Genomic DNA, 24,249 nt, shown 5'->3' on the forward strand with positions numbered 1-24,249 from the left:
GTACAGCCTAATACTTAATTTCTTTTGACTTCAATCCCTCTTCCTTCTTAGTCCAGGAGCAGCAAGTGGGTGTGGTTACTGAAAGCTAATGACATCACTTCCAGGGAGGGACACTGTTCTGTGCAGAGCTTTCAATGAAGACGGGGGGGGGGGGACTGTCAGTGTAGCTGGAAGGGCTCTGGGTTCTCAGCTTACATTCTACAATAATCACTATACATTTAGGGAATAGTACAGGCAACCACTACTCTGTGTCCACTAGTGTGACTTGTCATGCGACTTTAAACAGTCACATGACAAGTCACACCGTTCCCTCTATGCCACTTTGAAAAGGTACCTGCACAACTTTTGATGCAACTTTGATCCAGAGTGTAAAGTTGGATCTAAATCACGCAACTGTGGGGTCGCAATAGTGGAAACTTAGACTTGGATGAGACTTTCTAAGCTACACAAGCGGCTATCCAGAAAAAAAGAATATCTAAGATAAAGATATTTAACATACTATTAATAGGAAAAATTAATTTTCGACTTATGTTTTACCCTTTTAAGGTCGCTCTCATTGATATACCATCATTGAGAGTGCAGTGACGTTACTGGCTGCTACTAAATTAAATATCTCCTAAACGGTATACATTTAGGAGATATTCACTGTACCTACAGGTAAGCCTTATTATAGGCTTACCTGTGGGCACTAGGTAAAAAGTGGACTTTACTGCCACTTTAATACAGATGTTTCTCAACAGTTAAAAAAAAAAAAAAAAAAAAGTAAGAACACACAACATGCTACTTGTATGTGGGGTAAGTAACTATTGCAGTTTTTTGTTTTGCTTACCTCCAAATAGCTTCTCATGCTCATCATACGTAAACAGAAGAAACCTTAGGATCTCTTTTAGGTAGTCCTGCTTTACCAAATATCTGCTCATCAAATTCTGTGTGATAGATAGGGTTTTAAAAAGCGCTGAAAGCTTTTATCAGAACAAACTAAACATGCCTCAAAGGATGCCCCATTTTATAAGGGTTTTTGACCATCTGACTTTTTAGGATTGGGAGGTGCTGATCCCTCACTCCTTTTGCATCGCTCCTTGGGCCTCTGGGCTGGCTCTTTGGGTGATGTTCTTACATATATTATATTACCAAAAGAAATGCTTGCCTTTACGTGCACATGAACATTAATGGCATCCCAGTCTTAGCAGGGTTCAATCTTTTGTTGTCCCAAGCTTTGCAACTATAACAGCTTCAACTCTTCTGGGAAGGCTTTGCACAAGGTTTAGGAGTGTGTCTATGGGAATGTTTGACTATTCTTCCAGAAGCGCATATGTGAGGTCAGGCACTTCTTCTTGGACGAGAAGGCCTAACTCAGTCTCCACTGTAATTTATCCAAAAGGTATTCTATCGGGTTGAGGTCAGGACTTTGTGCAGGCCAGTCAAGTTCCTCCACCCCAAACTTGCTCATCCATGTCTTTTATGGACCTTGGTTTGTACATTGATGCGCAGTCATGTTGGAACAGGAAGAGGCCATCCCCAATCTGTTCCCACAAAGTTAGAAGCATGAAATTGTTCAAAATGTCTTGGTATGCCGACGCCTTAATCGTTTCCTTCACTGGAACGAAGGGGCCAATCCAAACCACGCTACAAGGCATGCATTGTGAGATCATTTACCACATCTGGGTATACTCCACTGGTGGTGTTTGGTGGGATTCACCTCTCCATATTCAGCTGTACCCCATAAACCCCTGAAGAAGCTCAAAGTGTGAAACTGATTGGAATACTGCACCCCCTTCTGGATAGATGTAATTTTGTTATCCATCATGTTACACATTAATACCTATTAGAGGAGGTGATCGTTTGGGGGGTTGTTTAGATGAATATGCTTTATCCACAACTGTTTTTTACTTCAGTTTATTTTGAAAGTAATTTTGTAATTAAATTTATTGACTTTTATGCAAAAAATGTTTAGTTTGTTCTAAGAAAAGGTTTCCGCACCATTTAGAATCCTATTTATTTCTTTTTAGTAATTTTTTTTTTTCTACATTTGGTAGGGATGTGGTGCTGAGTAATTTAACTGAACTTATCACTTTCTTTTGAAATTCTGTGTGATGCAAAACAAAAGCTATAAGCTAGCCCACTATGTCTTGCCTAAAATAGCCACTTTGGTTTTTGTATCAGTAATACATGATTTCTGTTCCAGATCCTGTTATTAATAACAATTTGACGGATGCCGTTGAAAACCATGTTGAGGACCAACTTGCCCCAGATCTGTTCATGGATACTTCAGAGCAGTTTGAGACTTTGTCCCAGGTTTCCTTGAACTCTCTGGAAAGTGCAGAAGATTCCGCTGAAGACGGAGACTCCGATAGTTTTACTAATAAAACTGAGCGGTTTATTGAAAATCCAAAACCGTCAGAGAATTTGGGCAACTGCTTTGGAAATGACACAACAGCACTTTCGCTCAAGATGAGGAGGTTGCGACCGTGCCGGAGTTACGAGGAAGTCAACACAGAGCTGAAAATTAGAATAATGAAAGAGATTAGGAAGCCAGGGAGGAGTAAGTATAAGTGCATTTAATCTTGGAGAGAGCATCACTACATGAACACTACTACTAGGGGTTTTGTTGAGCTTTATTCAGAACTAATTATAAATGTGAATCTTATTTTCATAAATATGAATATATTTTTGTTCAGGCTTATTGATACTTACAGTGCAAAGTACAGTAATCACTGCTTGATGACTATTTTCCAGATGATATGCTAAGCCTTCAAACGGCATGGCCACACTCTTTTTAAATTGTGACCAGGTGCAGGGATAAGGTCCACAACTGCTGTTAAAATGGGGGGCTGTTGATTTAGTAACATATTACACTCTGGTTACAGGTGTAAAATGCAACATGCTATGTAAGGTGATCTTATCCTTTTAACCAATTACATTGTGAAAGTTGAGCAGGACACTGAGGCTTCAATGACCTGTGGTCATGAAAGGGTTAAACCATGGTCATGTTAAAAATTGGCGTTTCTAAAACGCAGCCTAAAAAAAAGGCTGCTTTCTTTGCTAAAGTGTAACTCTCCCCCATAAACATTGATTACTTTTAATCATTAGAGCCCATTCACACTGTCGCGACTTGCCAGGCGACTTTTCAGCCTGACAAGTCGCGTTTGGTCGCGGTCCATTGAGTAGTACAGGACCCATTCTAATAGGAGTGACACAAGTCGCTCTGACTTAGAAAAAGGGTCCTGTACTACTTTGGGGCGACCTCGGAGCGACTTGCATAGACTTCCATTATGTGAAGTCCCTGCAAGTCGCGGTGCACGCGACTTCCCAGGTCGCCCCCCGAAGTCGTGTCGCCTCAGTGTGAACCGGCTCTTATGCTGCTAGCATTAGTAAACCTATAGGAAAGTATAGCATATGTTACTTTTTTTATTTATTATTTTTTTTTTTTACATTTCTTCAATAACGTCCTGGTTTCTTGTCTAGGAAAATTATTTCATACCCAGGAGTCTTCAGGAGAGGTGGAGGGGTTTTCTCAGCTAAGCGCACACTCATGCATACTTGAGCTAAGGGCAGATGGATTCAAGAAAGTAAATGCTACATGAATAATTTGCCCTTACTCAAGATGGCCATGGCCAGAAATGCTAGGAGATGTGATTTTCAAAGTGATTTTTCAAAGTGATATCTCCACAAATTAAAGCATGGAGACATGGAAGATTGGGGGAGTTTTGCTTTGAATATTAAAAATTAACTAAATGGCGTTTTCGGTTTGTGTTTCTCAGATGCAATGAAGATCTGCTTTTATATAGTAAAATCAGTACAATTGCTGCATTAAAAGCTGCTTATAATTTTGGAAAAATACACAGAAAAAGAAATGGCTTTGATTCATTTTTGTAATTCTCCACAATCTAAAATGCTAATTTGAAACCACATTATTATTATTGATTATTTTAAAAAGAAAGCCTTGCTTTATTCTTCTCCCACAGTATGCATTAATACACACAGGCTGGCAGGGTATAAATGTATTTTCTTTATTTTTAGAGTATGAGCCTATCTTTGCTTTGCTACAAGAAGTACAAGGCACTCTACAAACACGGCTTCTCTTCTTGCAAAATGTCATCAAAGAGGCAGCAAGGTAGGCTGTGCAGTTCATTTTTCGGGATAAATATACCAGCTATGCTTATCACAAAGTATCAGTCAAATTATGTCATTATGCATAAAAGATGAAATTGTCCAGACACAAAATTTTATCCAACTACAGGAGAATGTTCAGGTTGTAGGTATACATACAAAGGTTTAGTAATTTTTGTCTGATTTTTGCTGGGAAAATAGAAATCAAATTTTAATAGTTTACTTGGTCACCCACAGACTACTGTATATCCAATGGTGAGATCTCCCTAGCTGTATCACATGATAAAATCAAGTCTTATTCCTCTTGCTGCAGGAAAAGCAGTATGGCTCTACTATATTCCTGGTAATATAAAGCTAAATGAGAAACTGATAGAGCAGGGATCCTCAAACTACGGCCCTCCAGCTGTTGAACTACACATCCTATGAGGCATTGTAAAACTCTGACATTCAGACATGACTAGGCATGATGGGAATTGTAGTTCCTATACAGCTGGAGGGCCGTAGTTTGAAGACCCTTGTGATAGAGACTCAAACTATGTAACTGCTATAGCTGCCAGGGAACCAGTGGTTCAGAAACCAAGATCTCCAACAGAATCTCGATTAAATATATGAAGACAAATGGTTCAATGGTGATTCAACCCAGGAATATCGGTTTTATTAAGGTGGATTGGTCAGCCACCTTCAAACCCAGTAGTTTTTATCTATGAATAGCACATTGGGTCTACTGGTCCTGCTACTGTACCTAAACCCACACTCATTCACAAACCGCCAACACTTCCTGGAAGTACCAAAGGTTGCCAATCCCCATCATAATGATGGGTCCGTATTGTATGCAAGTTTGAAGTTCTGATCAAACCATGTCCATACTTAACCCTGTGGACATTCCAGCATGCGTGGTTGCTACTTCTACCAGACTCCCCTAAATCAAGATGATGGAGGAAGTAGCACCAATCGCTTCGGCTTTAAATGTCTCCTGACATAACTGAGGATATAAAGCCTAGTACACACAACTAGTTTTTTTTTTTCGTTTAGCCCAGTGGTCTGAATGAAAAAAAAACGGACAGCTCAAGTCAGAGCTGCTGTACTAACAATCCAATATTAGTACAATGATCTTCCCTGCTTTTCTATCTATTATGTACTGACAGGGGGACACCCCCCCCCCCCCCAGCTTCTGTTGGACCGGCTGCAGGTTGGCAAGTCTCTATTGAACCGGCCGTGCCACCCGAAATTCGGCCTGTGTGTACGGGGCTTTAGTGTAAATATTGCATTTCTGGAAAAAAACAGCTGGATTGTGTGACCATGCAGGAGCATAGGCTGCAAATTAAATTGGCTAATATGGATGATCCCGTGTCGATGTAGAATTATGAAGTACCCATAAAGTCAAATAAGTCACAAAACATTAATTCACATTGATGAGACTTAATTCTTTAAGTTTGTTACTAAAAATTTAGTAGACTGTGCTTTTGTATTAAACACACCCTCTCACTGAATATCTAGATCACAAATTAGGACCAAATATTCCCTTTAGGTAGACTTTAATCCACTTTGAAGCGAGTGCAAATCCATAATGTAGTTAGAAATCCTTGAAATTTAATGTTATATTTTTTTCTTTATCTTCAGATTTAAAAAGCGGATGTTGATAGAGCAGTTGGAAAATTTTCTAGAAGAGATTCACAGAAGATCAAATCAGTTGAACCATTTCAGCGACTGTTAAATTGTCCCATGGAAAACCCTTGTTTGCTGGTGGGCACAAGGTGTGACCGGTGGTGGTTGCCACATTTTTCTATACCATCTTTACAATGACTTATTGTACCCTTAATATGCTTCCATTTTTTTCTTATATGGAAAATGATGCCTTTATATGGAGTAACGGAAAGTTTTTAGAAGTTCCCAGCGGTCACTGACCAGTTATGCTGATCTTTCTCAGGTTCCACAGCTGACTCTTAGCCTCACATTCACGTTTACTCACTGGCTAGGATAAATGTTTTTTTGCCAAAATCTGATTGGGCTTCTCTCAAGGTTGTTCCACAAATGGTTTTAGCAAAGGAAGTGCGAACAGTCTGCATTCAAACATGTATGCTGGACAGGAGACCTTTTAAATGCAGTCCCAGGTTTGTAATTAAAATGTAGCTAGGCAGAAGCACATATGTTGAAACAAGGTAATATTTTGTATATAATTATTTTGAATATATTGTAAGTTGTACAGTTGTATTTTGAAAACTATTTAAACAGAGGCACTTTTGTTATTCCATCAATAAAAAAAAAACTCTATTTTAATATTTTTGCAAAATCTATATTATGAATCGTATTCTTGTATTTTCTGGATGAGAACTACTTTTTTAGTATAATTTTATTGCTCCGCGTGTAAATTAACACTGATATCGGTTTCCTGGTGAGCTGACCTGACCTTTCCTGCATCAGGACATAGAACAGTTTTAAGGAAGACACACCATAAGAAAACGGATTGTTCTCCCTGGCCTTTTTCTGACCATGCTAGTTTGCAATACTTTCGTGGTTGATCCCTGACATTGATCAAGTATGTAGCCTGAAACCCATCAAAGGAAACCTTTTACTGTGAAGTTTAGACATTGCCACTGGGGCCCTGGCTCTGAAAATACTAGTTTCCTGGTGGCCTCTCTCCCACCCTAGAGTAGCTATACAGCAAAGTCGGTTACTGAGATTGCATACTAGTTCTTGGTCAGTGACTCAGTAAGTATGAACAGCCAGGAAGCTAAAAATTTTTCAGAAGGGGCTATACAATGGAAACCCACATTTGTTTTAGTGATTTGTTACTACTAAAGAGCCACCACAAATACCCTTAGCCATTAAATCACTAATTCTGCCCCAGAAATACTGTTAGGGTGTGAAAGACAACCAGTCAATGTAATTTAGGTTCTATAAAATAAATAGATTTAGCAGGCCTTTCCGTAGGGTTCTAGGCAGTACTATCCATTTTCTGCTTGTCTGGCCAAAGCCGACCTGCATTTATAGAGAGGGTACTGTTGGTCTAAATTTCTGCAGACTTGGATTCTATGCTATAAACACATACCAGCAGTTCAGCAGCTGATTGCACCGCTAGTTAAATCAATCTAGTTTGTTACACATAATGTTCTGTCTGGGAGCTATTCTGCAGATCTGGTGTTGGGTTCACATCTACTTTACACCAAGCATTAAGATGTAAATTTAAACCAATCAATCTCATATAAGCTTTAACATGTTGATGTATATTTAAAGCAACATTAAACATTCTGTTTTTTTTTTTTTAAATTAAAATAACAAACATGTCATGCCTGCTCTGTGCAATGGTTTTGCACAGAGCAGCCCTGATCCTCTTTCTCTGGAGTCCCCCGCCGGTGCTCCAGGCTCCTCCTCTTTGCCCCCGTGGAAAGCCACTTTCCATAGGGGCACCCGTGTGTGCTTGCTCCTGAGCTGCCCAGTCTGTGTGTAGTGACACGGTTACAATAGGGGGGGGGTTGTCTCCTGCAGCACCGGTTTTTACCCTAATGCATAGAATGCGTTAGTGTAAAAAACTTTGAGGGTTTGGAACCACTTAAGTCATTCTTTGTTTTTTAATTTGAAGCTTGGCGATCTTTTTAAGTCGTTTGTTTTGCTACTTCCTGTATAGAGTGTGTGAGTATCTTACGGACAGTGCAAAAATGAGTAGTATTGTGCAGAAGAGTTCACCATCATTAGCTCTTTGAGCTTTTTGACCAGGATCACTAGTGATGACAATTAGAATAACTTAGTGTTCGTGCCAGCCCTGCTGCAAGCCATTAGAATTCGGGAGGAGATATTGAAGTACAATTAAGGAAACCCATGATCTGTTTGGTGCAGTCTTAATAGATGAAACAAAGCATTTGTTTGAGTCCTCCTTGTAACCGTTTTACTTTGTTTTGATCCTGCCAGCTGTTGGGTTTTCTACATCATAGGGTGTCAGCACTTTTCATTTCGCTGCAGTTGTGTCACTATATGGATCTGGTAGTGAAGCGAAAAATGAAAGCCCAACCCTAGTGGCAAGTAGAATGTCCCTGAAAATCTGGTAACCTTAGCATAGGGTACAAACTCGGAAGCTTTGTCATTAGCCTGAGAGGCTGGGTACTAGAAACTTGTACTAGAAGAGGGAAACCACTCGAAACTTCCAGAAGAAACCAATGATCTACCTCAGGGAGAGGCATCATCTAAGGACAATAGCAAAAAATGAAGAATTGCTTGCAGTGGGAAGGATTATATGGGGTCCTTATACCTGGTTTCCTACACTGTACTCTAATGAAAGAAACTGCTTTTGCAAGCAAGTCAAATTTTTTCATTTTTGTAAAGGGTTTTTAATCATTTTAAATGTAGATAATAATTACAAGCACCCCTTTATTGTGAATGACACCCAGCACACTGTACAGGAACCTCCACTGCACAGCGCACCTGCTGTGTATTGTGGTGCACTGCAGTTGAAGAAAAGGTGTCTTGTGCATTGTTTGCTCCATTGCAGTGCATTAGCAGCCCATCTATAGTGCATGGGCTGCCTTTTCATGAAAAGCAATGCAAAGGAATTAAAGTGTGAACATGACCCCAGCTGAAACCCAGGTGAGATTAGTGTGACTCAGTCTAGTGGCGAACCGGCCACTGTATCATAGCCAGCACTCACCAGAGGTGACATCTCACACCCCAGCGGTCCCACCTAACCGCAACCAAAACCATTGCAGTGGGAGGAACCTCAGGGCCGGGACTAACCCCCCCCCCCCCCCGGGGACACTCACCCCCAGAGTAAGCCAGCCACCCAAACGTAGAATGAGTAACCCAATTCAACATGCAATAACGGATATTAGTCATTGAGAATGATAAATGATATAATAAAACCTCAGATGGGAAAAAAACGCATCTCAGGCTTAATAACATAACACATGTAAATATAAAGGTTCAGTAAGTATCCAAACTAAATAAAAGGTTGACAGAACTCACAAGGTAGAATTGTGAACCTAGCCCTCATCTAATATCAGGCGAGAACAGTGTGTTCTAATTTAGGGATGGATCGGTTGGCACATTATATCAAGGGGCGGGTCCAGCTCCCAACGGTCTCTCCCGCGTCACCACCAGGATAAATCCACTATCACATCCCTAAAGGTTGCCCCTCAGCCACAAGGCAAATAAAGTAACTAGTAAGAATGGATTCAGGGGCACCTAGTATAAGGTTGAAAAGTGTCGGGCATATTAGCCCAATAAAAAAAAAAAAAAAGGGGTGCCATTAGGGAGCCAGGAAGAACTCTGATCCAAGTACAGAGAGGGATTGTGGGTGAGCCAGGATAGTTATCTGAATCTTCGACAGGCACATCCAGTGACATTTCCTTCAAGTAGCATTTCGTCTGGAGTTGCAGTGTCTACCCCTCCGAGAGCGTCCGTTGGTGCGATCATCCTGAGGACCATGACACGGTTCAGGGGTAGCTGACACTGTCAGCCAGTTTGGGACTTGAATTGATTCCATATTTGCAAATTTAAATAGATCTTGAAGTCCAGAAGGGTGCAGTAGGGATAAGGAAAAATGTCCTTTTTTCACAATCGCATGAAATGGATGTCCTCATTTATAAGTAAGACCCAATTCACTGAGCTGTTCAAGTGAAGGTTTAAGGGATCTGCGCATTAAGTGTTTTGCGGGAAACATCAGGTAAAAGATAAACCGCAGCTCTGTCAAACTCCAGAATGCCCACTCGCCAAGCCTGTTGCTAGATCTCCTCCTTGGAGTGTACGAATGTAGACGGCACAGTACATCTCTGGTTCTATCAGGGATTGGGAGTTAAGGGTCAAGAGTCCTGTGGATAATTTGCGTCAGACGGGCGTTCCAGATACCTGTTAAAAATAGATGTTGCAGTTGAGCGGCGATCTCCTTAATGTGTCGATTCCGGAATCCCCTGGAGTCTAATGTTCTGGGTCCGCCTGTGATTCTCCAGATCATCCAGTTGCAATTGTAAGTGGGTAACTTGGTCAGTCAGATCCGTGTGTGAAGATTGTAGTGCCTGGACAGCTTGGGACGTGGCGTTACTAGCTTGTGCAACTGCTGAAATTTGGGAGTCCAGCTCTGTTATGTCTTGTTTAAGACCTTGTACTTCTCCCCTTAGAGCGGTTTCTACCCTGTTCGCCAGCGATTTCAAAATCTGCCCTTGTAGGTAACTACTGCAGAAATGACCAGACTGTCTGTTCTGTACATGAAGTCGATGATGCCCCCTCTGTAGTACTAGTGGACGTCGGGTTACTCACTGTGATTAGTTGGTTCATCCGAGTATTGGTGGATGCCTGGGTGTCTCCCATGGAAGTGAATACCGCCGGGGAGTCGTGAGATCCATGCCGTGTGAGCTCCTGTCCCTGCCAGAACCTGGGGACAATGATCTGAGCAGGCAGGGGGATAGGTCACTCGGTGTTAACGAAGGCATCTGGTGGTTGTCGTCTCTCTGCTCTACCACAATAGTGAGCAAGGGCTGAGCTGGAGGTGTTAGGCGTGCAGGCGCCATCTTGGCTGTGTCTGGCGTGGAGGCCGCCAGCTGGATCGGCCTCAAACGGTCCATGAGTGGCGGTGTTGTCCGTGGAGGGACTCAGTAGGTTGGGTAGCTGATGTGACTGTGCCAGGCGAAAAAAAATGTTGGTAAGGTGTGGTAGGTATGGCTGTAAAGGAGCCGTGGACCGGGAGCTCTGTTAAAGCACTTCCTCACGCGGCCATGCCGAGACCACGCCCCCAGAATTAAAGTGTGAATCTGCCCAAAAGCATGCGAGTTGAAAAAACAACTTGTATACAAAGTACTATATTTACAAGTACTACCCCACATACTGTTACAAGAATTATTTTTTCACAATATTGAACCTTGTAGCCAACCATTGTCTGGTGTGGCATTCTGAGAAGTTGCCAAAAACTAATATATACAGTAGCTCATAGTATACTTATATACAGCATATGCAAGACCAAACAGAGCCTTGTGCCTAAAGGAGAAGCATAGAGTATATATAAAAACAAGCGCATACCTCTGTGCTGCAACATCAGTGTGATGCTGCTGTTGTCCCATGCCAGCTCTAAGACCCATGACTGCTGATTGCTCAGTTCTTAGTCCGCTCCCTGGAGTGCTGGGTTAGAGAGGAAGCAAGCGCGGCTTGTCAATGGCTTGAAGTGGTTCTGCTACATTAGCTGACGGGGCAATAGCCCACTATAAGCTCACTCTGGGTCACAAGAGAACAAAACGAAGTTCACTTTTGTGACCCACGAGAAAAAGTAAAGTAAAAAAAAAAAGATTTGGCCATACTTCTGTTTTAAACATACTGTGCAGTTTTGTAACTTAAAGCAGACATCAGATAATTTTTGAATGTTATATGCATGCTAAGTAATGTCTAAGTGTTACACTTCTAGGGTATTACCCCTCACATAGATTGCAGTACTTTTCCTGATGATGCTCACCTGCTTTTCTTGCCAAAAGGATGGAGCCACCTTTCTCAAACAGGTTCTGTTGGAACATATTTCCTTGAGACTTGCTACAAAGTTATAATTTGCAGACTCCGTGATCATTGGTTATGAAGACATTGAGAAAATGCTTCTTCCAGCCTGCAGTAGACTGACATTATCACAGCCTAAGCAAAGTCACTGAATTGGGGCTCAAGGACTGCTATTACGTTTAATAGTTTAAGTGCAGCTTTTCTGAAATGATACAATTTTTTTATATTGTGACGTGTCAAATGTATTTGTGAAAACTGGTAAAATTACTAAAAGATCTACTGTTGTATCAAGACAGCGGGTGATTGGGGACAGCTGTATTCAGATATAGGCCTTCCTTTCTAAATGGCTGACAGGTATGGTAAGTACACATTATAGCATGTGAGCTTGGGTACTTGGCAAAGGGCAGTAAATGTAATGTTTTGTAACTGTAACTACTGGATATGAGCCTTGAGACTGTGTTCTTTTAAATAAGAAGGTAATTTATAATTCACTTTTCTTTTTCGTTGACTGAGGGACACAGCTCTAGATCTTCTTAGACCCTTGGGCTTATGCTGCTCTCTCCACAGGAGTAGGACTTGGCGGAAACAATTTTGGGTACACCTCTGGGGCTGTTCCAGGGGGTATATTCCCACTTCCTGCTCTAGGGCTTCAGTTTTTTTTCTGCCTAGTCAGGAGTAAGGACCTGGCTCCCTGCTGGGATCTGTGGGCCTGGCATTTTTTCTTATTATTTTTTGTTCCTGTGAGAACTGCAATCAACTGCCAGACTGGGCGACTCACTGGATATCCCTAGATCCTTACGGTCTTCCCACTCTGGCCAGCGAGCACGACTATTAGCTCCGTGCTAGGTTTCCTAGGACATAGCCCCACTGGACGGGCACTGACTGGCAAGTGAAACACCTCGCGAGGACGCATAGCCCTGGTCACGACAATGGTCATGGCCAGAGTCACAGCGTACCTCTGGCCCACTGTACCCCATTCCAAGATGGCGCAGTGGACTGCCAGGAGTGGTGCCCGCTCGGTTCCCAGGTGTGGTGAGCAGTGTCCCCCCTCTTTGGGGAAAAACAGTGGTGGACGAGGGGCCCTTCCTCTGGTTGGTAGGCCCCTTCTGTACCCTTCCTTCCCTCCCTCATGGTCCCCCCCTTCACTAGTGGGGTTCCCCTGTACAGGTTTCCCTCACCGTCCCTCCCTCTGGGTGCACAGGCTGGTGTGGTGTATGGGGGTTATTTGGTGAGGGCTTGAGGGGGGTGAGAGCGTGCTGCTGGCGGCTCATTTTAAGAAGCTCCTGCGGCAAATGGCTGTAAGGGCCCCCCTGAGGGACTACGAGTACCAGGTAGGGCCAGTCTGGGTCCTGGGTGCCGCGCAGCACTGCCATTTTGTTGTGGATGGCTGTATACAGCCTCAGCGGCCATGTTTATAGTCCAGCGGCCATGTTTTTGAGTTTCCCATTGAAGTTAAATGCTGCGGCCATTTTTTTTTGTAGCCTGTGGAGCGGTGATGCGGTGGTGGGCCCTCTAGTGGGAGTGACAGCGCTTCCTCTTCCTTTCTGATCGCCACATATTAAACAGCTTGGCACTCTGTATACAGCTCTGAATAGGTGGTGGGGAGTCCCTGCAGGTATAAAGCTCCCTGGTGCTCTGGGACTTGCAGTACCACAGTGGTAGCCGTGTGAGAGGTTTTTTTTTTGTTTGTTAGGGGCAGCCTCAGAGTTAACCATGGAGTCCCATGGAGCAGGTATTACCACCTGACCCACTCTGACACTGCGGGACCCTCTGGGCCTAAGTCTGCCCTGGCGGCCAGGACAGTGGTCCAACAGTCACTTGTCAAAAGTTGATATGGCCCTTCAAAAGAGGCCTAGCAAGAAGCGCCCCCCCAGCTTCACCTGTATCCTCTGCCTCCCCAGAGTCTGAGGTGGATTTAAAACAAAGAAAGGGCGCACCAGCCTAGCGCATTATCCTCAGCGAGTTTATTAAAGATATCAAGATAAAAATCAGCTACTCACAAACATTCGTGAAAATTAAGCACATCAATTCCATAAAGCCGCCTCATTGCAGGAGTCCGATATCTCATAGAAGCAGAGGGCTGACGCGTTTCGAGGCTGTGCCTCTTCCTCAGAGCCCTCTGAGGAAGAGGCACAGCCTCGAAACGCGTCAGCCCTCTGCTTCTATGAGATATCGGACTCCTGCAATGAGGCGGCTTTATGGAATTGATGTGCTTGATTTTCACGAATGTTTGTGAGTAGCTGATTTTTATCTTGATATCTTTAATAAACTCGCTGAGGATAATGCGCTAGGCTGGTGCGCCCTTTCTTTGTTTTGTATCTACAGTGTCTGGTCAACCGCCCCGGTCGTAAGGGGCAGCAAAGCCTAGCCATAATGGATGCCAAGTGTGAGTATGAGTTCTGGGATTGAGGCAGCCTGAGGACCGGGTTCTGAGCGCAGGAGTGGGGTGCTGAATAGCACTTATCTCTTTTTTCTGAGGTGGATTTGGCTGCTGCGGACGTGAGTCAACCCACTGGGTCTCCATCCACGCACCCTGAGTGCTTTGACAGGATGATTCCTCTTCCACTATGGCCGCACGTGAATAAGTGCTTGTGGAGGCACTAATTGGATCAGTGCAGGAAACTTTAAAATTGGAGGACATAGCTACTGCTGCGTTGGTGCAATTTGGCATCCGTAGGCCTTCCAAGGTGACTAAGGTGTTCACCTTTCCTGCCTATTTTAACGAGATTGTCGCAAGTCAGTGGGGATCCCTTAAACGCATGGTTGGAATACCTAAGCGTTTTTGATAGGAGGTATCCTTTTAAGGAGTCTCTTTTAAAGAAGCTGACAGTTCCACTAGTGGTGGACTCTCAGGTCTTCAGATTGAATAAGGCCACGCTTCTTCTGGTGGAGGATTCCTCGTCTTTTAAGGACCCTGTGGACAAGAGAGCTAAGGCTCTGGTCTGTTATCTCTTCACTGGGGCGGGTTCAATTTTTAGGCTGATGTTTGCTATCACCTTGGTCTCCCAGACCTTAACAGAATGGACAAAGCTCCTATGCCAGGATCTGGAAGAGGGGGTCAAGGTCCTCCTGAGCTGGCGGATCAGTTGATACAAGGGCTACAGTACATCTGTGATACATCCTTGGATGCGGCTCCTTTGGCTGGCAGAGTATCTGTGACTGCGGTGATCCTTTGCTGCATGATTTGGTTGAAGTACTGGTCGGCTGACCAGGCTTCCAAGAAGGTTCTTACTGACCTACCCTTTGCAGGAGACCGTTTGGTGCTTCTATGGAGGAGATCATTAAAGGTCCTACGGGAGGTAAGGGTACTCTGCTTCTGCAGGTTGCTAAGAACAAGGAACCTCGTCGTAAACGTGGTCCCTTTATTCTCGGCTCACAAGCAGCCCTTTCGTCCAGCAGCCTTGCAGGACAAGGGATCAAGGTCCACCTGGGAGGCTCCAAGAGACCCCGGGTAGGTAAGTCAAAAGTGGGTCCTGCTGGTCCCACGGACAATCCTTTCTCTGCCTGAAGGAGTGCCCTCACCCGTATCTGGGGTGTGGGGGTGTTTTTAGTTTCTTTCCAGACACGTGGGCCTTGCTCATTCAAGACAAATGGGTCCAACGTGTTAATTCTGCTCGGTTACAAGGTCAAGTTTCGTTCCTTGCCCCCGGCAAGGTTCTTCCCTTCCAACTTGTGCCTGTCCCCGGATCAGCTGCAAGGTCTTTACGGGGTGGTGCAGGATCTTTTATCATAGGGAGTGATTGTGCTGGTTCCAGAGTTGGAACGTTTTCAGTGATTTTATTCAAATCTGTTTACGGTTTCCAGGAAGGAAGGCAAGGTCCGTCCGATCTTGGACCTCAAGGCTCTGAACTGCTTTGTGTGGATTCAGAGATTTCGGATGGAGTCCATCTGCACGGTAGTGGCATCCCTTAATCAAGGGGATTTTCTGGCTTCTTTCGATATCAAGGATGCTTACCTTCATATCCCAATATATGTCGGGCATCAGCATTTCCTTCGTTTTGCCGTGGGAGAGGAGCATTATCAATTCGTGGCATTACCCTTTGGTCTCGCCTCAGCTCCGCAGGTGTTCACAAAAGTGTTGGCCCCTGTGTTGGCATTGCTCAGGCAGAAGAGGGTTGCGGTACTGGGGTACCTCAACGACCTCCTTCTGTGAGCAGAGTAGAGTCTTTGTCAGCTCTATATCTGTATATCACTGTGTGAACTCTGCAAGAGTTTGGCTGGACTTGAATTTCTGAATTTTCAGAAATCAGCTCTGACTCCGTCCACCAAACTGGACTACCTGGGCCTGACTCTACATTCAGCCTCAACCCGGGTGTTTCTTCCGGAGGCAAAACTGCTGAGGTTGCAGGATGCGCTTCAGCTCCTCTTGTCCAATCATCGGTCATCTCTCAGGACTTCCATGCAAATGCTGGGTTTGATGGTCTCCACTTTCAAGGCAGTTCCGTTTGCTCAGTTTCATACCAGGCCTCTGCAGAAAGAGATTCTTTCCAAGTGGGACAAGAATTCACACTCACTAGACAATTTGTTTCAGTTGAGCCGGGATGCGAGGGGATCTCTGATTTGGTGGCTCTGTTCCCCAGTGCTTCGGCAAGGGAAGTCCTTTCTCCCTCTGGCATCCGTGGAAACCACTGTCCAATACAGTTTGTCGGGGTGGAGGGGTGTTCTGGGCACTGACTCAGCTCAAGGAGTTTGGGCTCGGGAGGAGTCCAGTCTGCCAATCAACATCCTGGCGATTCTAGTGATCAGGCTCTGCCTGTCCCAGTGGACAGAGTCTGTAGGGGTGCCCAGTAAGGGTTCAATTGGACAATGTCACGCCTGGGCATATATCAATCATCACGCAGGCACAAGAAGTGCTCTAGCGGCCCGGGAAGTACCCGACATTCTAAGATGGACAGAACGATATGTTCCAGTCCTCTCTGCTGTGCACATTCCAGGGGTGGAAAATTGGCAGGTGGACTATCTCAGTCATCAGGCATTTCAGCCGGGCGAATGGTCTCTATACCAAGAAGTGTTTCAACAACTGTGTCTCTGGTGGGGCACCCCCGATGTAGACCTGTTGGCCTCTCATTTCAACTGGAAGGTTCAGAGGTTTGTAGCAAGGTCTTGGGATCCTCTGGCTGACGCTCTGGTGGATCCTTGGGGTCAGTATCGTCTGATTTACGCTTTTCCTTCTCTACAACTTCTGCAGAGACTGCTTCGCAGAATTGAGATTGAAGGGATTCCAGTCATTCTGGTGGCACAAGACTGGCCTCGCCAGTCTTGGTATGCAGATCTAGTAGGGCTGGTAGCCGACGCTCTTTGGAGGCTTCCTTTCAGTGAAGATCTTTTGTCTCAAGGACTAATCTTCCATCCTGCTTTGCGGTTGCTGGCTTTAGCGGCATGGCTATTGAAAGCCAGGTGCTGAAAGACAGATTGCTACCTGGTTAAAAGCTAGAAAATCTACTTCAAGGAACATTTATCATTGAGTTTGGAGGGAATACATTACTTGGTGTGAGTCTCGGGGGGGGGTTCACACCTTCGTGCAGGAGGTTCGCCACCTGGCTTAATCGGTGAGGTCCCTGGTACCTCTGTGGGACCTCAGATTGGTGCGGTCGGTGCTTTAAAAGTCGCCTTTTTAAAATATTTGTGAACTTCCTCTGCTCACTCTGTCGCAGAAGGTGGCCTTTTTTGGTGGCTATTACTTCTGCGTGTAGGGTGTCGGAGTTTGCTGCGTTGTCCTGTCGGTCACCTTACTTGGTGGTTCACAGGGATAAAGTGGTGTTGCGACCCTGTCAGGCGTTCCTTCCTAAGGTCGTCTCGGGGTTTCACTTAAATGAGGATATTGTGTTGCCGTCTTTGTGTCCTAAGCCAAAACATCCTAAAGAAATTGCCCTACACTCCTTGGATGTGGTTCGGGCAATCGATGTACCTGGCGGCAACTGAGTCGATACGAAAATCAGATTCTCTGTCCTTACGGATGGTTCTCGTAAGGGGCAGGCAGCGTCTGCTGCGACCATTTCCAAATGGATCAGGCTGACGGTGATGCGGGTCTATTCCATTAAGGGTCAGGTTCCTCCTTTCCCTGTCAAGGCACATTCTACAAGGTTGCTTAGTGCCTCCTGGGCCTTCATTCATCAGGCAGCAGTGGTCCAAGTGTGCAAGGCGGCTACGTGGTCGTCTGTACACACCTTCACAAAGTTTTATAAGGTGGATGTATTTGCATCTTCGGATGCTGCGATCGGCCACAAGGTTTTGCAGGCTGCGGTTGCAGAGGCTCCTGCCTCTTGAGGGTGTATTTTTTCTGCTAGTGAGCTCCAGTTCCTGGTTGAGTTCCTGGTTTACCTGATTGGCTATGTTTAGCCATTTTTTGGAATTATCTGTATTGCTGTGTTTTCCCAAGGGTCTAAGAAGATATGGAGCTGTGTCCGTCAGTGAACGAAAGAGAGGACTGGATTTTGTCTTGCTGTAAAATCCTTTTCTCTAAGGTTCACTGATGGACAATGCACCCACCCCTCTGTTAAATTGGGTTATGTATTCTTCTGACACTGCTTGTTACTAACTGAAGTCCTAGAGCAGGAAGTGGGTGTATACCCCCTGGGACTGCCCCAGGGGTGTACCCAAAATTGTTTCCGCCTAGTCCTACTCCTACTCCTGTGGAGAAAGCAGCATAAGCCCAAGGGTCTCAGAAGATATGGAGCTGTGTCCGTCACTGGCTGCAAGTGGCTATACACATTGATCTGGCCAAAAATGATTTCTTACTAAAGATCATTGTACAGAGTTTAAGATATGGGGACCCTGGCTGGATCGCTAGACCTCCTCCCTACTCCTTGCCGGTGGCGGGAGATCGGCCTTCTCACCTTTATCCCGGTCTTCCTCTGACCCCTCTCTTCCCCTCCTTTCCACCCTCCCTCCCCCCCCCTTTTTCTTTCTCTTCTCCTTTTTCTTACCCTTTCACCCTTTTCCCGGATCCCTTTGATATTTCTTTTTGACGACTTGAGTGTCACCCCTTCGCTGCCTCTTCCCCCCCTCCCTCCCCCCATCATCTTTTTCACTCCTACCTCAATCTCAGCACTGCGACATGTGAAGGTCGCGCTATTGTTGCATTTGAAATTTGCTTCACTTCAGTGTATTGCTCAATGACTCTATTCTAGCTCCTGTTGATTCTGTAACCCCGAAGTTTGTGTTTTGCTTTTGATTGGATGTACCTTTGTTTTTGTATGTCCTATGTTTTGCACATAAATAAAAACTTTTCTGTTAAAAAAAAAAAAATCATTGTACAGATGTGCACAATAGTATCTGACAAATGCCAATGTGTGTTGGCCTGTGGAGGAGTACCTGAGCACTGGATTATCTTGGGGAGATCTATCCTTGCTAACTATCCACTTCCAGACCAACATCGTACCCGTACTGCAGGTGTCACCCGGTACAATTTTTTTTTTTTTTTTTTTTTTTTTTTTTTTTTTTTTTTTAGAGCTGGCGGTTGACACACTTGTAAAAGCACACGCAGCGGGAGGGGACTTCCCGGCGGCTTTCTCTGGCTTTCCTGTCCCACCAGGAGAACCCGAGTGACAAGCTTCCCCCAGTTGATTGGAGAGAGGAACAAAGCCCAGATTGGCTTTCGGCTATGGTAACCCGGAAGTGATAACCGGTTTACCCAGACATCGACCCCAGTTAAAAGAAAATCAAAAGCATTGGAAAACCCTGATCTTGGACCCAGATAGATCCAGATCACTCCATAAAAAGTACCTGTCAAAAGGATGTTTACATTACTTGTGACAGCAATAAAAGTGGTACATTTGTTTTCACGCAGCAGTGTCCAAAAAAAAGAAAATGAAAGTGCCCCCCCCCCCCCCCAGTGGTTGTGTGCAAAGGCAACGCATGCGTCGGCCATGCATGCAAACAGCGATCACTGTATCACTGTGAATGTCAGATCATGGACAGTAATTCTAGCACCAGTCCTTAAATCTAAAATGGTAACCTGTAAAGGCTTTTAACCACTTAAGCCCCGGAAGATTTTACCCCCTTCCTGACCAGGGGGTATTTTGCGATTCGGCACTGCGTGACTTTAACGGACAATTGCGCGGTCGTGCGACGCTGTACCTAAACGAATTTGGCGTCCTTTTTTTCCCACAAACAGAGCTTTCTTTTGGCGGTATTTGATCACCTGTGCGATTTTTTGATCACGCGCTATAAACAAAAAAAGAGCGTAAATTTTGCAAAAATAGCAATATTTTTCCCTTTTTTTTATATGAAATTCCCCCAAAAAAAAATGTAAAAATCAAAATTTTTTAATATTTTCGGCCAATTTGTTTTATGCTACCTATGTTTGGTAAAAAAAATCGCAAAAAGCGTATTTTGATTGGTTTGCGCAAAAGTTATCGCGTTTACTAACAAAGGGAAAGATTTTTGTCATTTTTGTTGTTTTTTTTTTTAACGCGTAATGGCGGCGATCTGCGATTTTTTTTTTGCGGTACTGCGACATTGCGGCGGACAGATCGGACCCTTGACTGACATTTTTGGGGTTACCAGTGACATTTCTACAGTAATCAGTGCTATATATATGCACTGTTACTGTAAAAATACACTGGTAGTGAAGGGGTTAACTTTATTTGAGAGGGAGGGGCTGTGTGTGTCCCTAGGGGCGTGATTCTAACTGTGATTGGCTGTGGCTTCAACTGTATGCAGAGTGATCAACGGATCTACATAGTAGATCCATGTGATCATCTCTCATACAGAGAGGAGAATGACAGGCAGCTTGTTTACACAAGCTGCCTGACTTTCTCCCTCTTCCCCCCGTTCGCAGAGTGGCCGGCGGCGATCGGGTCCGCCGGTCACACGCGTGGGGGGGTCCGTGACCACGTGGGAGCGCGCCTCCGGCGGCGCGCGCTCGCTCCCTAGACCCTCACAAGCTAGTGACGTAGCCCTACGTCACTTTGCCTGTGAGGGGCTGACCGCCCACGTAGATAGTCGTGCGGCGGTCGGCAAGTGGTTAAAGCATTGCGTGTGAGTAATTAACCACTTCAGTGCTGGAAGGTTTTAATGATCAGGCCATTTTTTGGGATTCGGCACTGCATTGTTTTAACTGACAATTGCGCGGTTGTGCGACGCCGTACCCAAATACAATTGATGTCTTCTCCCCCCCCCCCCCCCCCCACACACAAATAAAGCTTTCTTTTGGTGGTATTTGATCACCTCTGGTTTTTCGTTTTTTGCGCTATAAACAAAAAAATGAGCGTCAATTTTGAAAACACACCATTTCTCTTACGTCCTCTGACAGTCGCCGCCGATCCATATAAGCCTTCACTATTGGGTAATGGCGCCCTCTGCAGGAGTAAGCTAGGCAGATATAAATGTTAATACAAAACTTTTCTATACTTGGACACACCTCTAGGGGGCCGTCCCCAGCCATTATCCCTGATCCAGTCACAACTAGTCCTCAGTTTTATGCTGCCTAGCGTAGGAGTAGGTTAGCTTTTCTAGCCGGGATCTAGTGTCTCGGTTTTTCTGTTTTTTTTCTGACACCTTTTGGGAACATTCGGGCTGAGTTGATTACGGGGGTCAGAGTACTCGGTTGCCCCGGTCGCTAGGGGTAGTTCCTCCCGCGCTAGGCGGGAGGGCCTTCCTTGATAGCTCAGCGTGGGTCCTTTTGTGCCTTAGGGGCGCAGGACAAGGGCTTCAAGCCCTCTGGTGATCACAAGAAGCCGTGGTCGGGTGAAACACAGGCCGGTCAGTCTGGCTCAGCGGCCTGGTCCACCTCTTCCTGCAGAGTCGCTCTCACCCGTCTTAGGGGTGGGGGGACGTCTGTGTTGCTTTCAGGTTCCCTGGTTGTCCAGTATTCAGGACAGTGGGGTTCACTAGTTGCTTCTTTTTCAGGGCACAAAATCAGTTTTTGATCTCTCCCCGTGGACAGGTTCTTCCTGTCGGCTCTCCAGCTGTCTCCTGCTCGTCTCACGGGGGCGGTGCATGTTCTGCTTGCCCAAGGAGTCTTTGTGCCTGTGTCTTCACGGGACAGGTTTCGCGTTTTTTTTTTTTTTTTTCTTCCATCCTGTTCACTGTGCCCAGAACAGGGGGCACGGTGTGTCCGCTTCGGGGCTTGCAGTCTCTGAACCGTTTTTTTGTGGGTACTGGAGTTCTGGATGGAATCCCTCAAAGCCGGTTGTACCGTCATTGGGTCCAGGGGACTTCCTGGCCTCCCATCGCCTTGCTGGATGAGTGTCTACCCATCCCTATCTACGAGGGTTCGCGGAGATGCCGGTTTCAGATGTTCCGGGAGTTTGGGTGGAACGGCCATTTTCATTGGTCGGCACTGACTCCTTTAGGTCGTCTTCATTACCTGGGGATGGTCCTGGACTCGGCTCAGGCGCAAGTTTTTTTTCTTCTGGTGGGCTAAGGCCCGGCTCCTGAGGGACGAGATTAGATCCCTCAGGGACGACAATCCCTCCTCCTTGCGGACCTATGTGCAGTCTCTGGGTCTGATGGTTTCGGCTTTTGCAGCTGTCCAGGTGGCCAGGTGAGGCAGGACGCCTCGGTCATTGGACAAGTAGTTTCTCTGTACCACTGGCTGCGGTCGGATCCTTTGGGTGGCTCCGGCCACCGACCCTGACACAGGGCCAGTCCTTTCAGCCTCTGTTGTGGACGGAGTTCACCACGGATGCCAGCCTGTTGGGCTGGGCAGAAGTCCTGGGCACGCCTTGTGCCCGGGGGTTGTGGTCGGCAGTGGGGCCTCTTTGCTGTTACACGTCTTGGAGCTCCGCGCGATCAAGCTTTGTCTGTTTCCGTTGGTTATCTCAACTTCAGGAGTGTCCGGTTCCAGTACGGACAGACAATGCCATGGAGGTGGCTTATATCAATCACCAAGGGGGCACAAAGAGTGCCCGGGCAGCCGAGGAAGTGGCCGTGCTCCTGTCTTGGGCCAAATTGCGCATTCCTGCGCTTTCGGCTGTTCCCATTCCGGGTGTGGAAAATTGGCAGGCGGACTGTCTGAGTCGCCTGACCTTGGTCCAGGGAGTCTTTTCCCTGCTCCTGGAGGTGTTTCGCCTCCTGTGTGCCCGTGGGGGACTCTGGACGTGGATCTGTTCACGTCCCATCTCGACAATGGGGGTGGGAAGATCGTGGCCGGACGTCGCGATCTTCTGACAGACGCCACAGATGCGTTAGGGGTGACTTTGGCACCGGTATCGGCTGTTGTATGCCTTCTCTCCAGTTCAACTGTTGTCCAGGTTTCTCCACAGGTTGTCGTTGGAACGGATGTCCGTCTTTCTGGTGGCCCCAGACTGGCCACGTCGGTCCTGGTACGCGGTCATTGTTCAGATGGTCGTCGGGCCTCCCTGGTGGCTTCTGCTGCGGGGACGATTTTCTGTCTCAATGGCCTATCTTCCTTCCTGCTATGCAGTCTCTGGCTTTCACGGCGTGGCTGTTGGAAGCCAGGTCTTGAGGGGTAGGGGTCTTCCACAGTTGGTCATCCCTACATTATTGAAGGCTCGTAAAGCTACCTCAAAGGAGATTTCTCATTGCACCTGGAAAGTGTATATGCCTGGTGCGGATCGCATGTGTTACATCCTCGCTCCTTCTTGGTGGCGAAAGTTTTTGGCCTTACTGCAGAAAGGAGTGGATCAGCGTTTGGCGCTGAACGCGATCAAGGGTCAGTTGTGGGCTTTGGCCGTCTTTTTCCACGTCCCTTGGCATCGTATTCTTTGCTTCGCCCTTTCCTCATAAGGGTGCGGTGTCTGGCTCCTCCGAGGAAGGCTCCCTCCCTTTGAGAACATCAGAGTTTTTCCTCTGCCTGTGTTGTCCCAGACAGTTGCTTTTCTGGTGGCTATCACTTCTGCTGGCAGAGGGTCTGCATTGGCGGCAACACCCACCATTTTGTTCTGTAGGACCTCTGCTTTAAAAAATATATATAATGTTTGGGGGTTCAAAGTAATTTTCTAGTAAAAAAAATAATTTTTTCATGTAAACAAAAAGTGTCAAAAAAGGCTTGGTCTTCAAGTGGTTAGAAAAGTGGGTGATGTGTGGCATAAGCTTCTAAAATTGGGTGTAAAATGCAAGGACAGTTCAAACAACCCCTAAATTACCCCTTTTTGGAAAGTAGACACCCCAAGCTATTTGCTGAGATGCATGTTGAGTTCATGGAATATTTTATATTTTGCCACAAGTTTCGGGAAAATTACCATTTCTATTTTACACAAAGTTGTCTCTATGATATATTGCTCACACATGCCATGGGTATATGTGAAATTACACGCCAAAATACATTCTGCTGCTTCTCCTGAGTATGGGGATACCACATGTGTGAGACTTTTTGGGAGCCTAGCTGTGTACCGGACCCTGAAAACAAATCACCACCTTCAGGTTTTCTAAGGGCGTAAATTGCTAATTTTACTTCCTCCCTACCTATCACAGTTTCAGAGGTAGACTGACAAAAAGCTGTTCTGTCAGTAATGAACACACAGGGATCCTGTGTTCCTCTTATTTAGGAACACAGGTCTCTGTGTTCATGCAGCAAGCCCATTCCCCCACAGTTAGAAAGAACCCCCTAGGGACACATAAACCTTTTGATCACCCCTGGTGTTAACCCCTTCCCTGCCAGTGTCATTATTACAGTAACAGTACATATTTTTTAGCACTGATCACTGCAGTAATGTCACTGGTCCCCCCAAAAGTGTCAAAAATGTAAGTTAGGTATCCAATCTGTCCGCT

At 45.7% G+C, this 24,249-nt stretch overlaps 1 protein-coding gene across 1 annotated transcript in view; it reads left to right on the top strand.

Moving 5' to 3' along the window:
• INTS6 (integrator complex subunit 6) overlaps positions 1-6,387 on the top strand; it is an 84,653-nt gene extending 78,266 nt beyond the window's left edge. Inside the window, exons 16-18 of the mRNA XM_082247768.1 lie at positions 2,186-2,542; positions 4,021-4,114; positions 5,731-6,387. Of these exons, the coding sequence (XP_082103894.1) occupies positions 2,186-2,542; positions 4,021-4,114; positions 5,731-5,824 (545 nt within the window). The 3' untranslated portion in view covers positions 5,825-6,387. The remainder of the gene's footprint in view (positions 1-2,185; positions 2,543-4,020; positions 4,115-5,730) is intronic.
• Positions 6,388-24,249: the final 17,862 nt, after the last annotated feature.

The sequence above is a fragment of the Pelophylax lessonae genome (assembly GCF_965119305.1).
Source record: "Pelophylax lessonae genome assembly, chromosome: 2".
Classification (NCBI taxonomy): domain Eukaryota; kingdom Metazoa; phylum Chordata; class Amphibia; order Anura; family Ranidae; genus Pelophylax; species Pelophylax lessonae.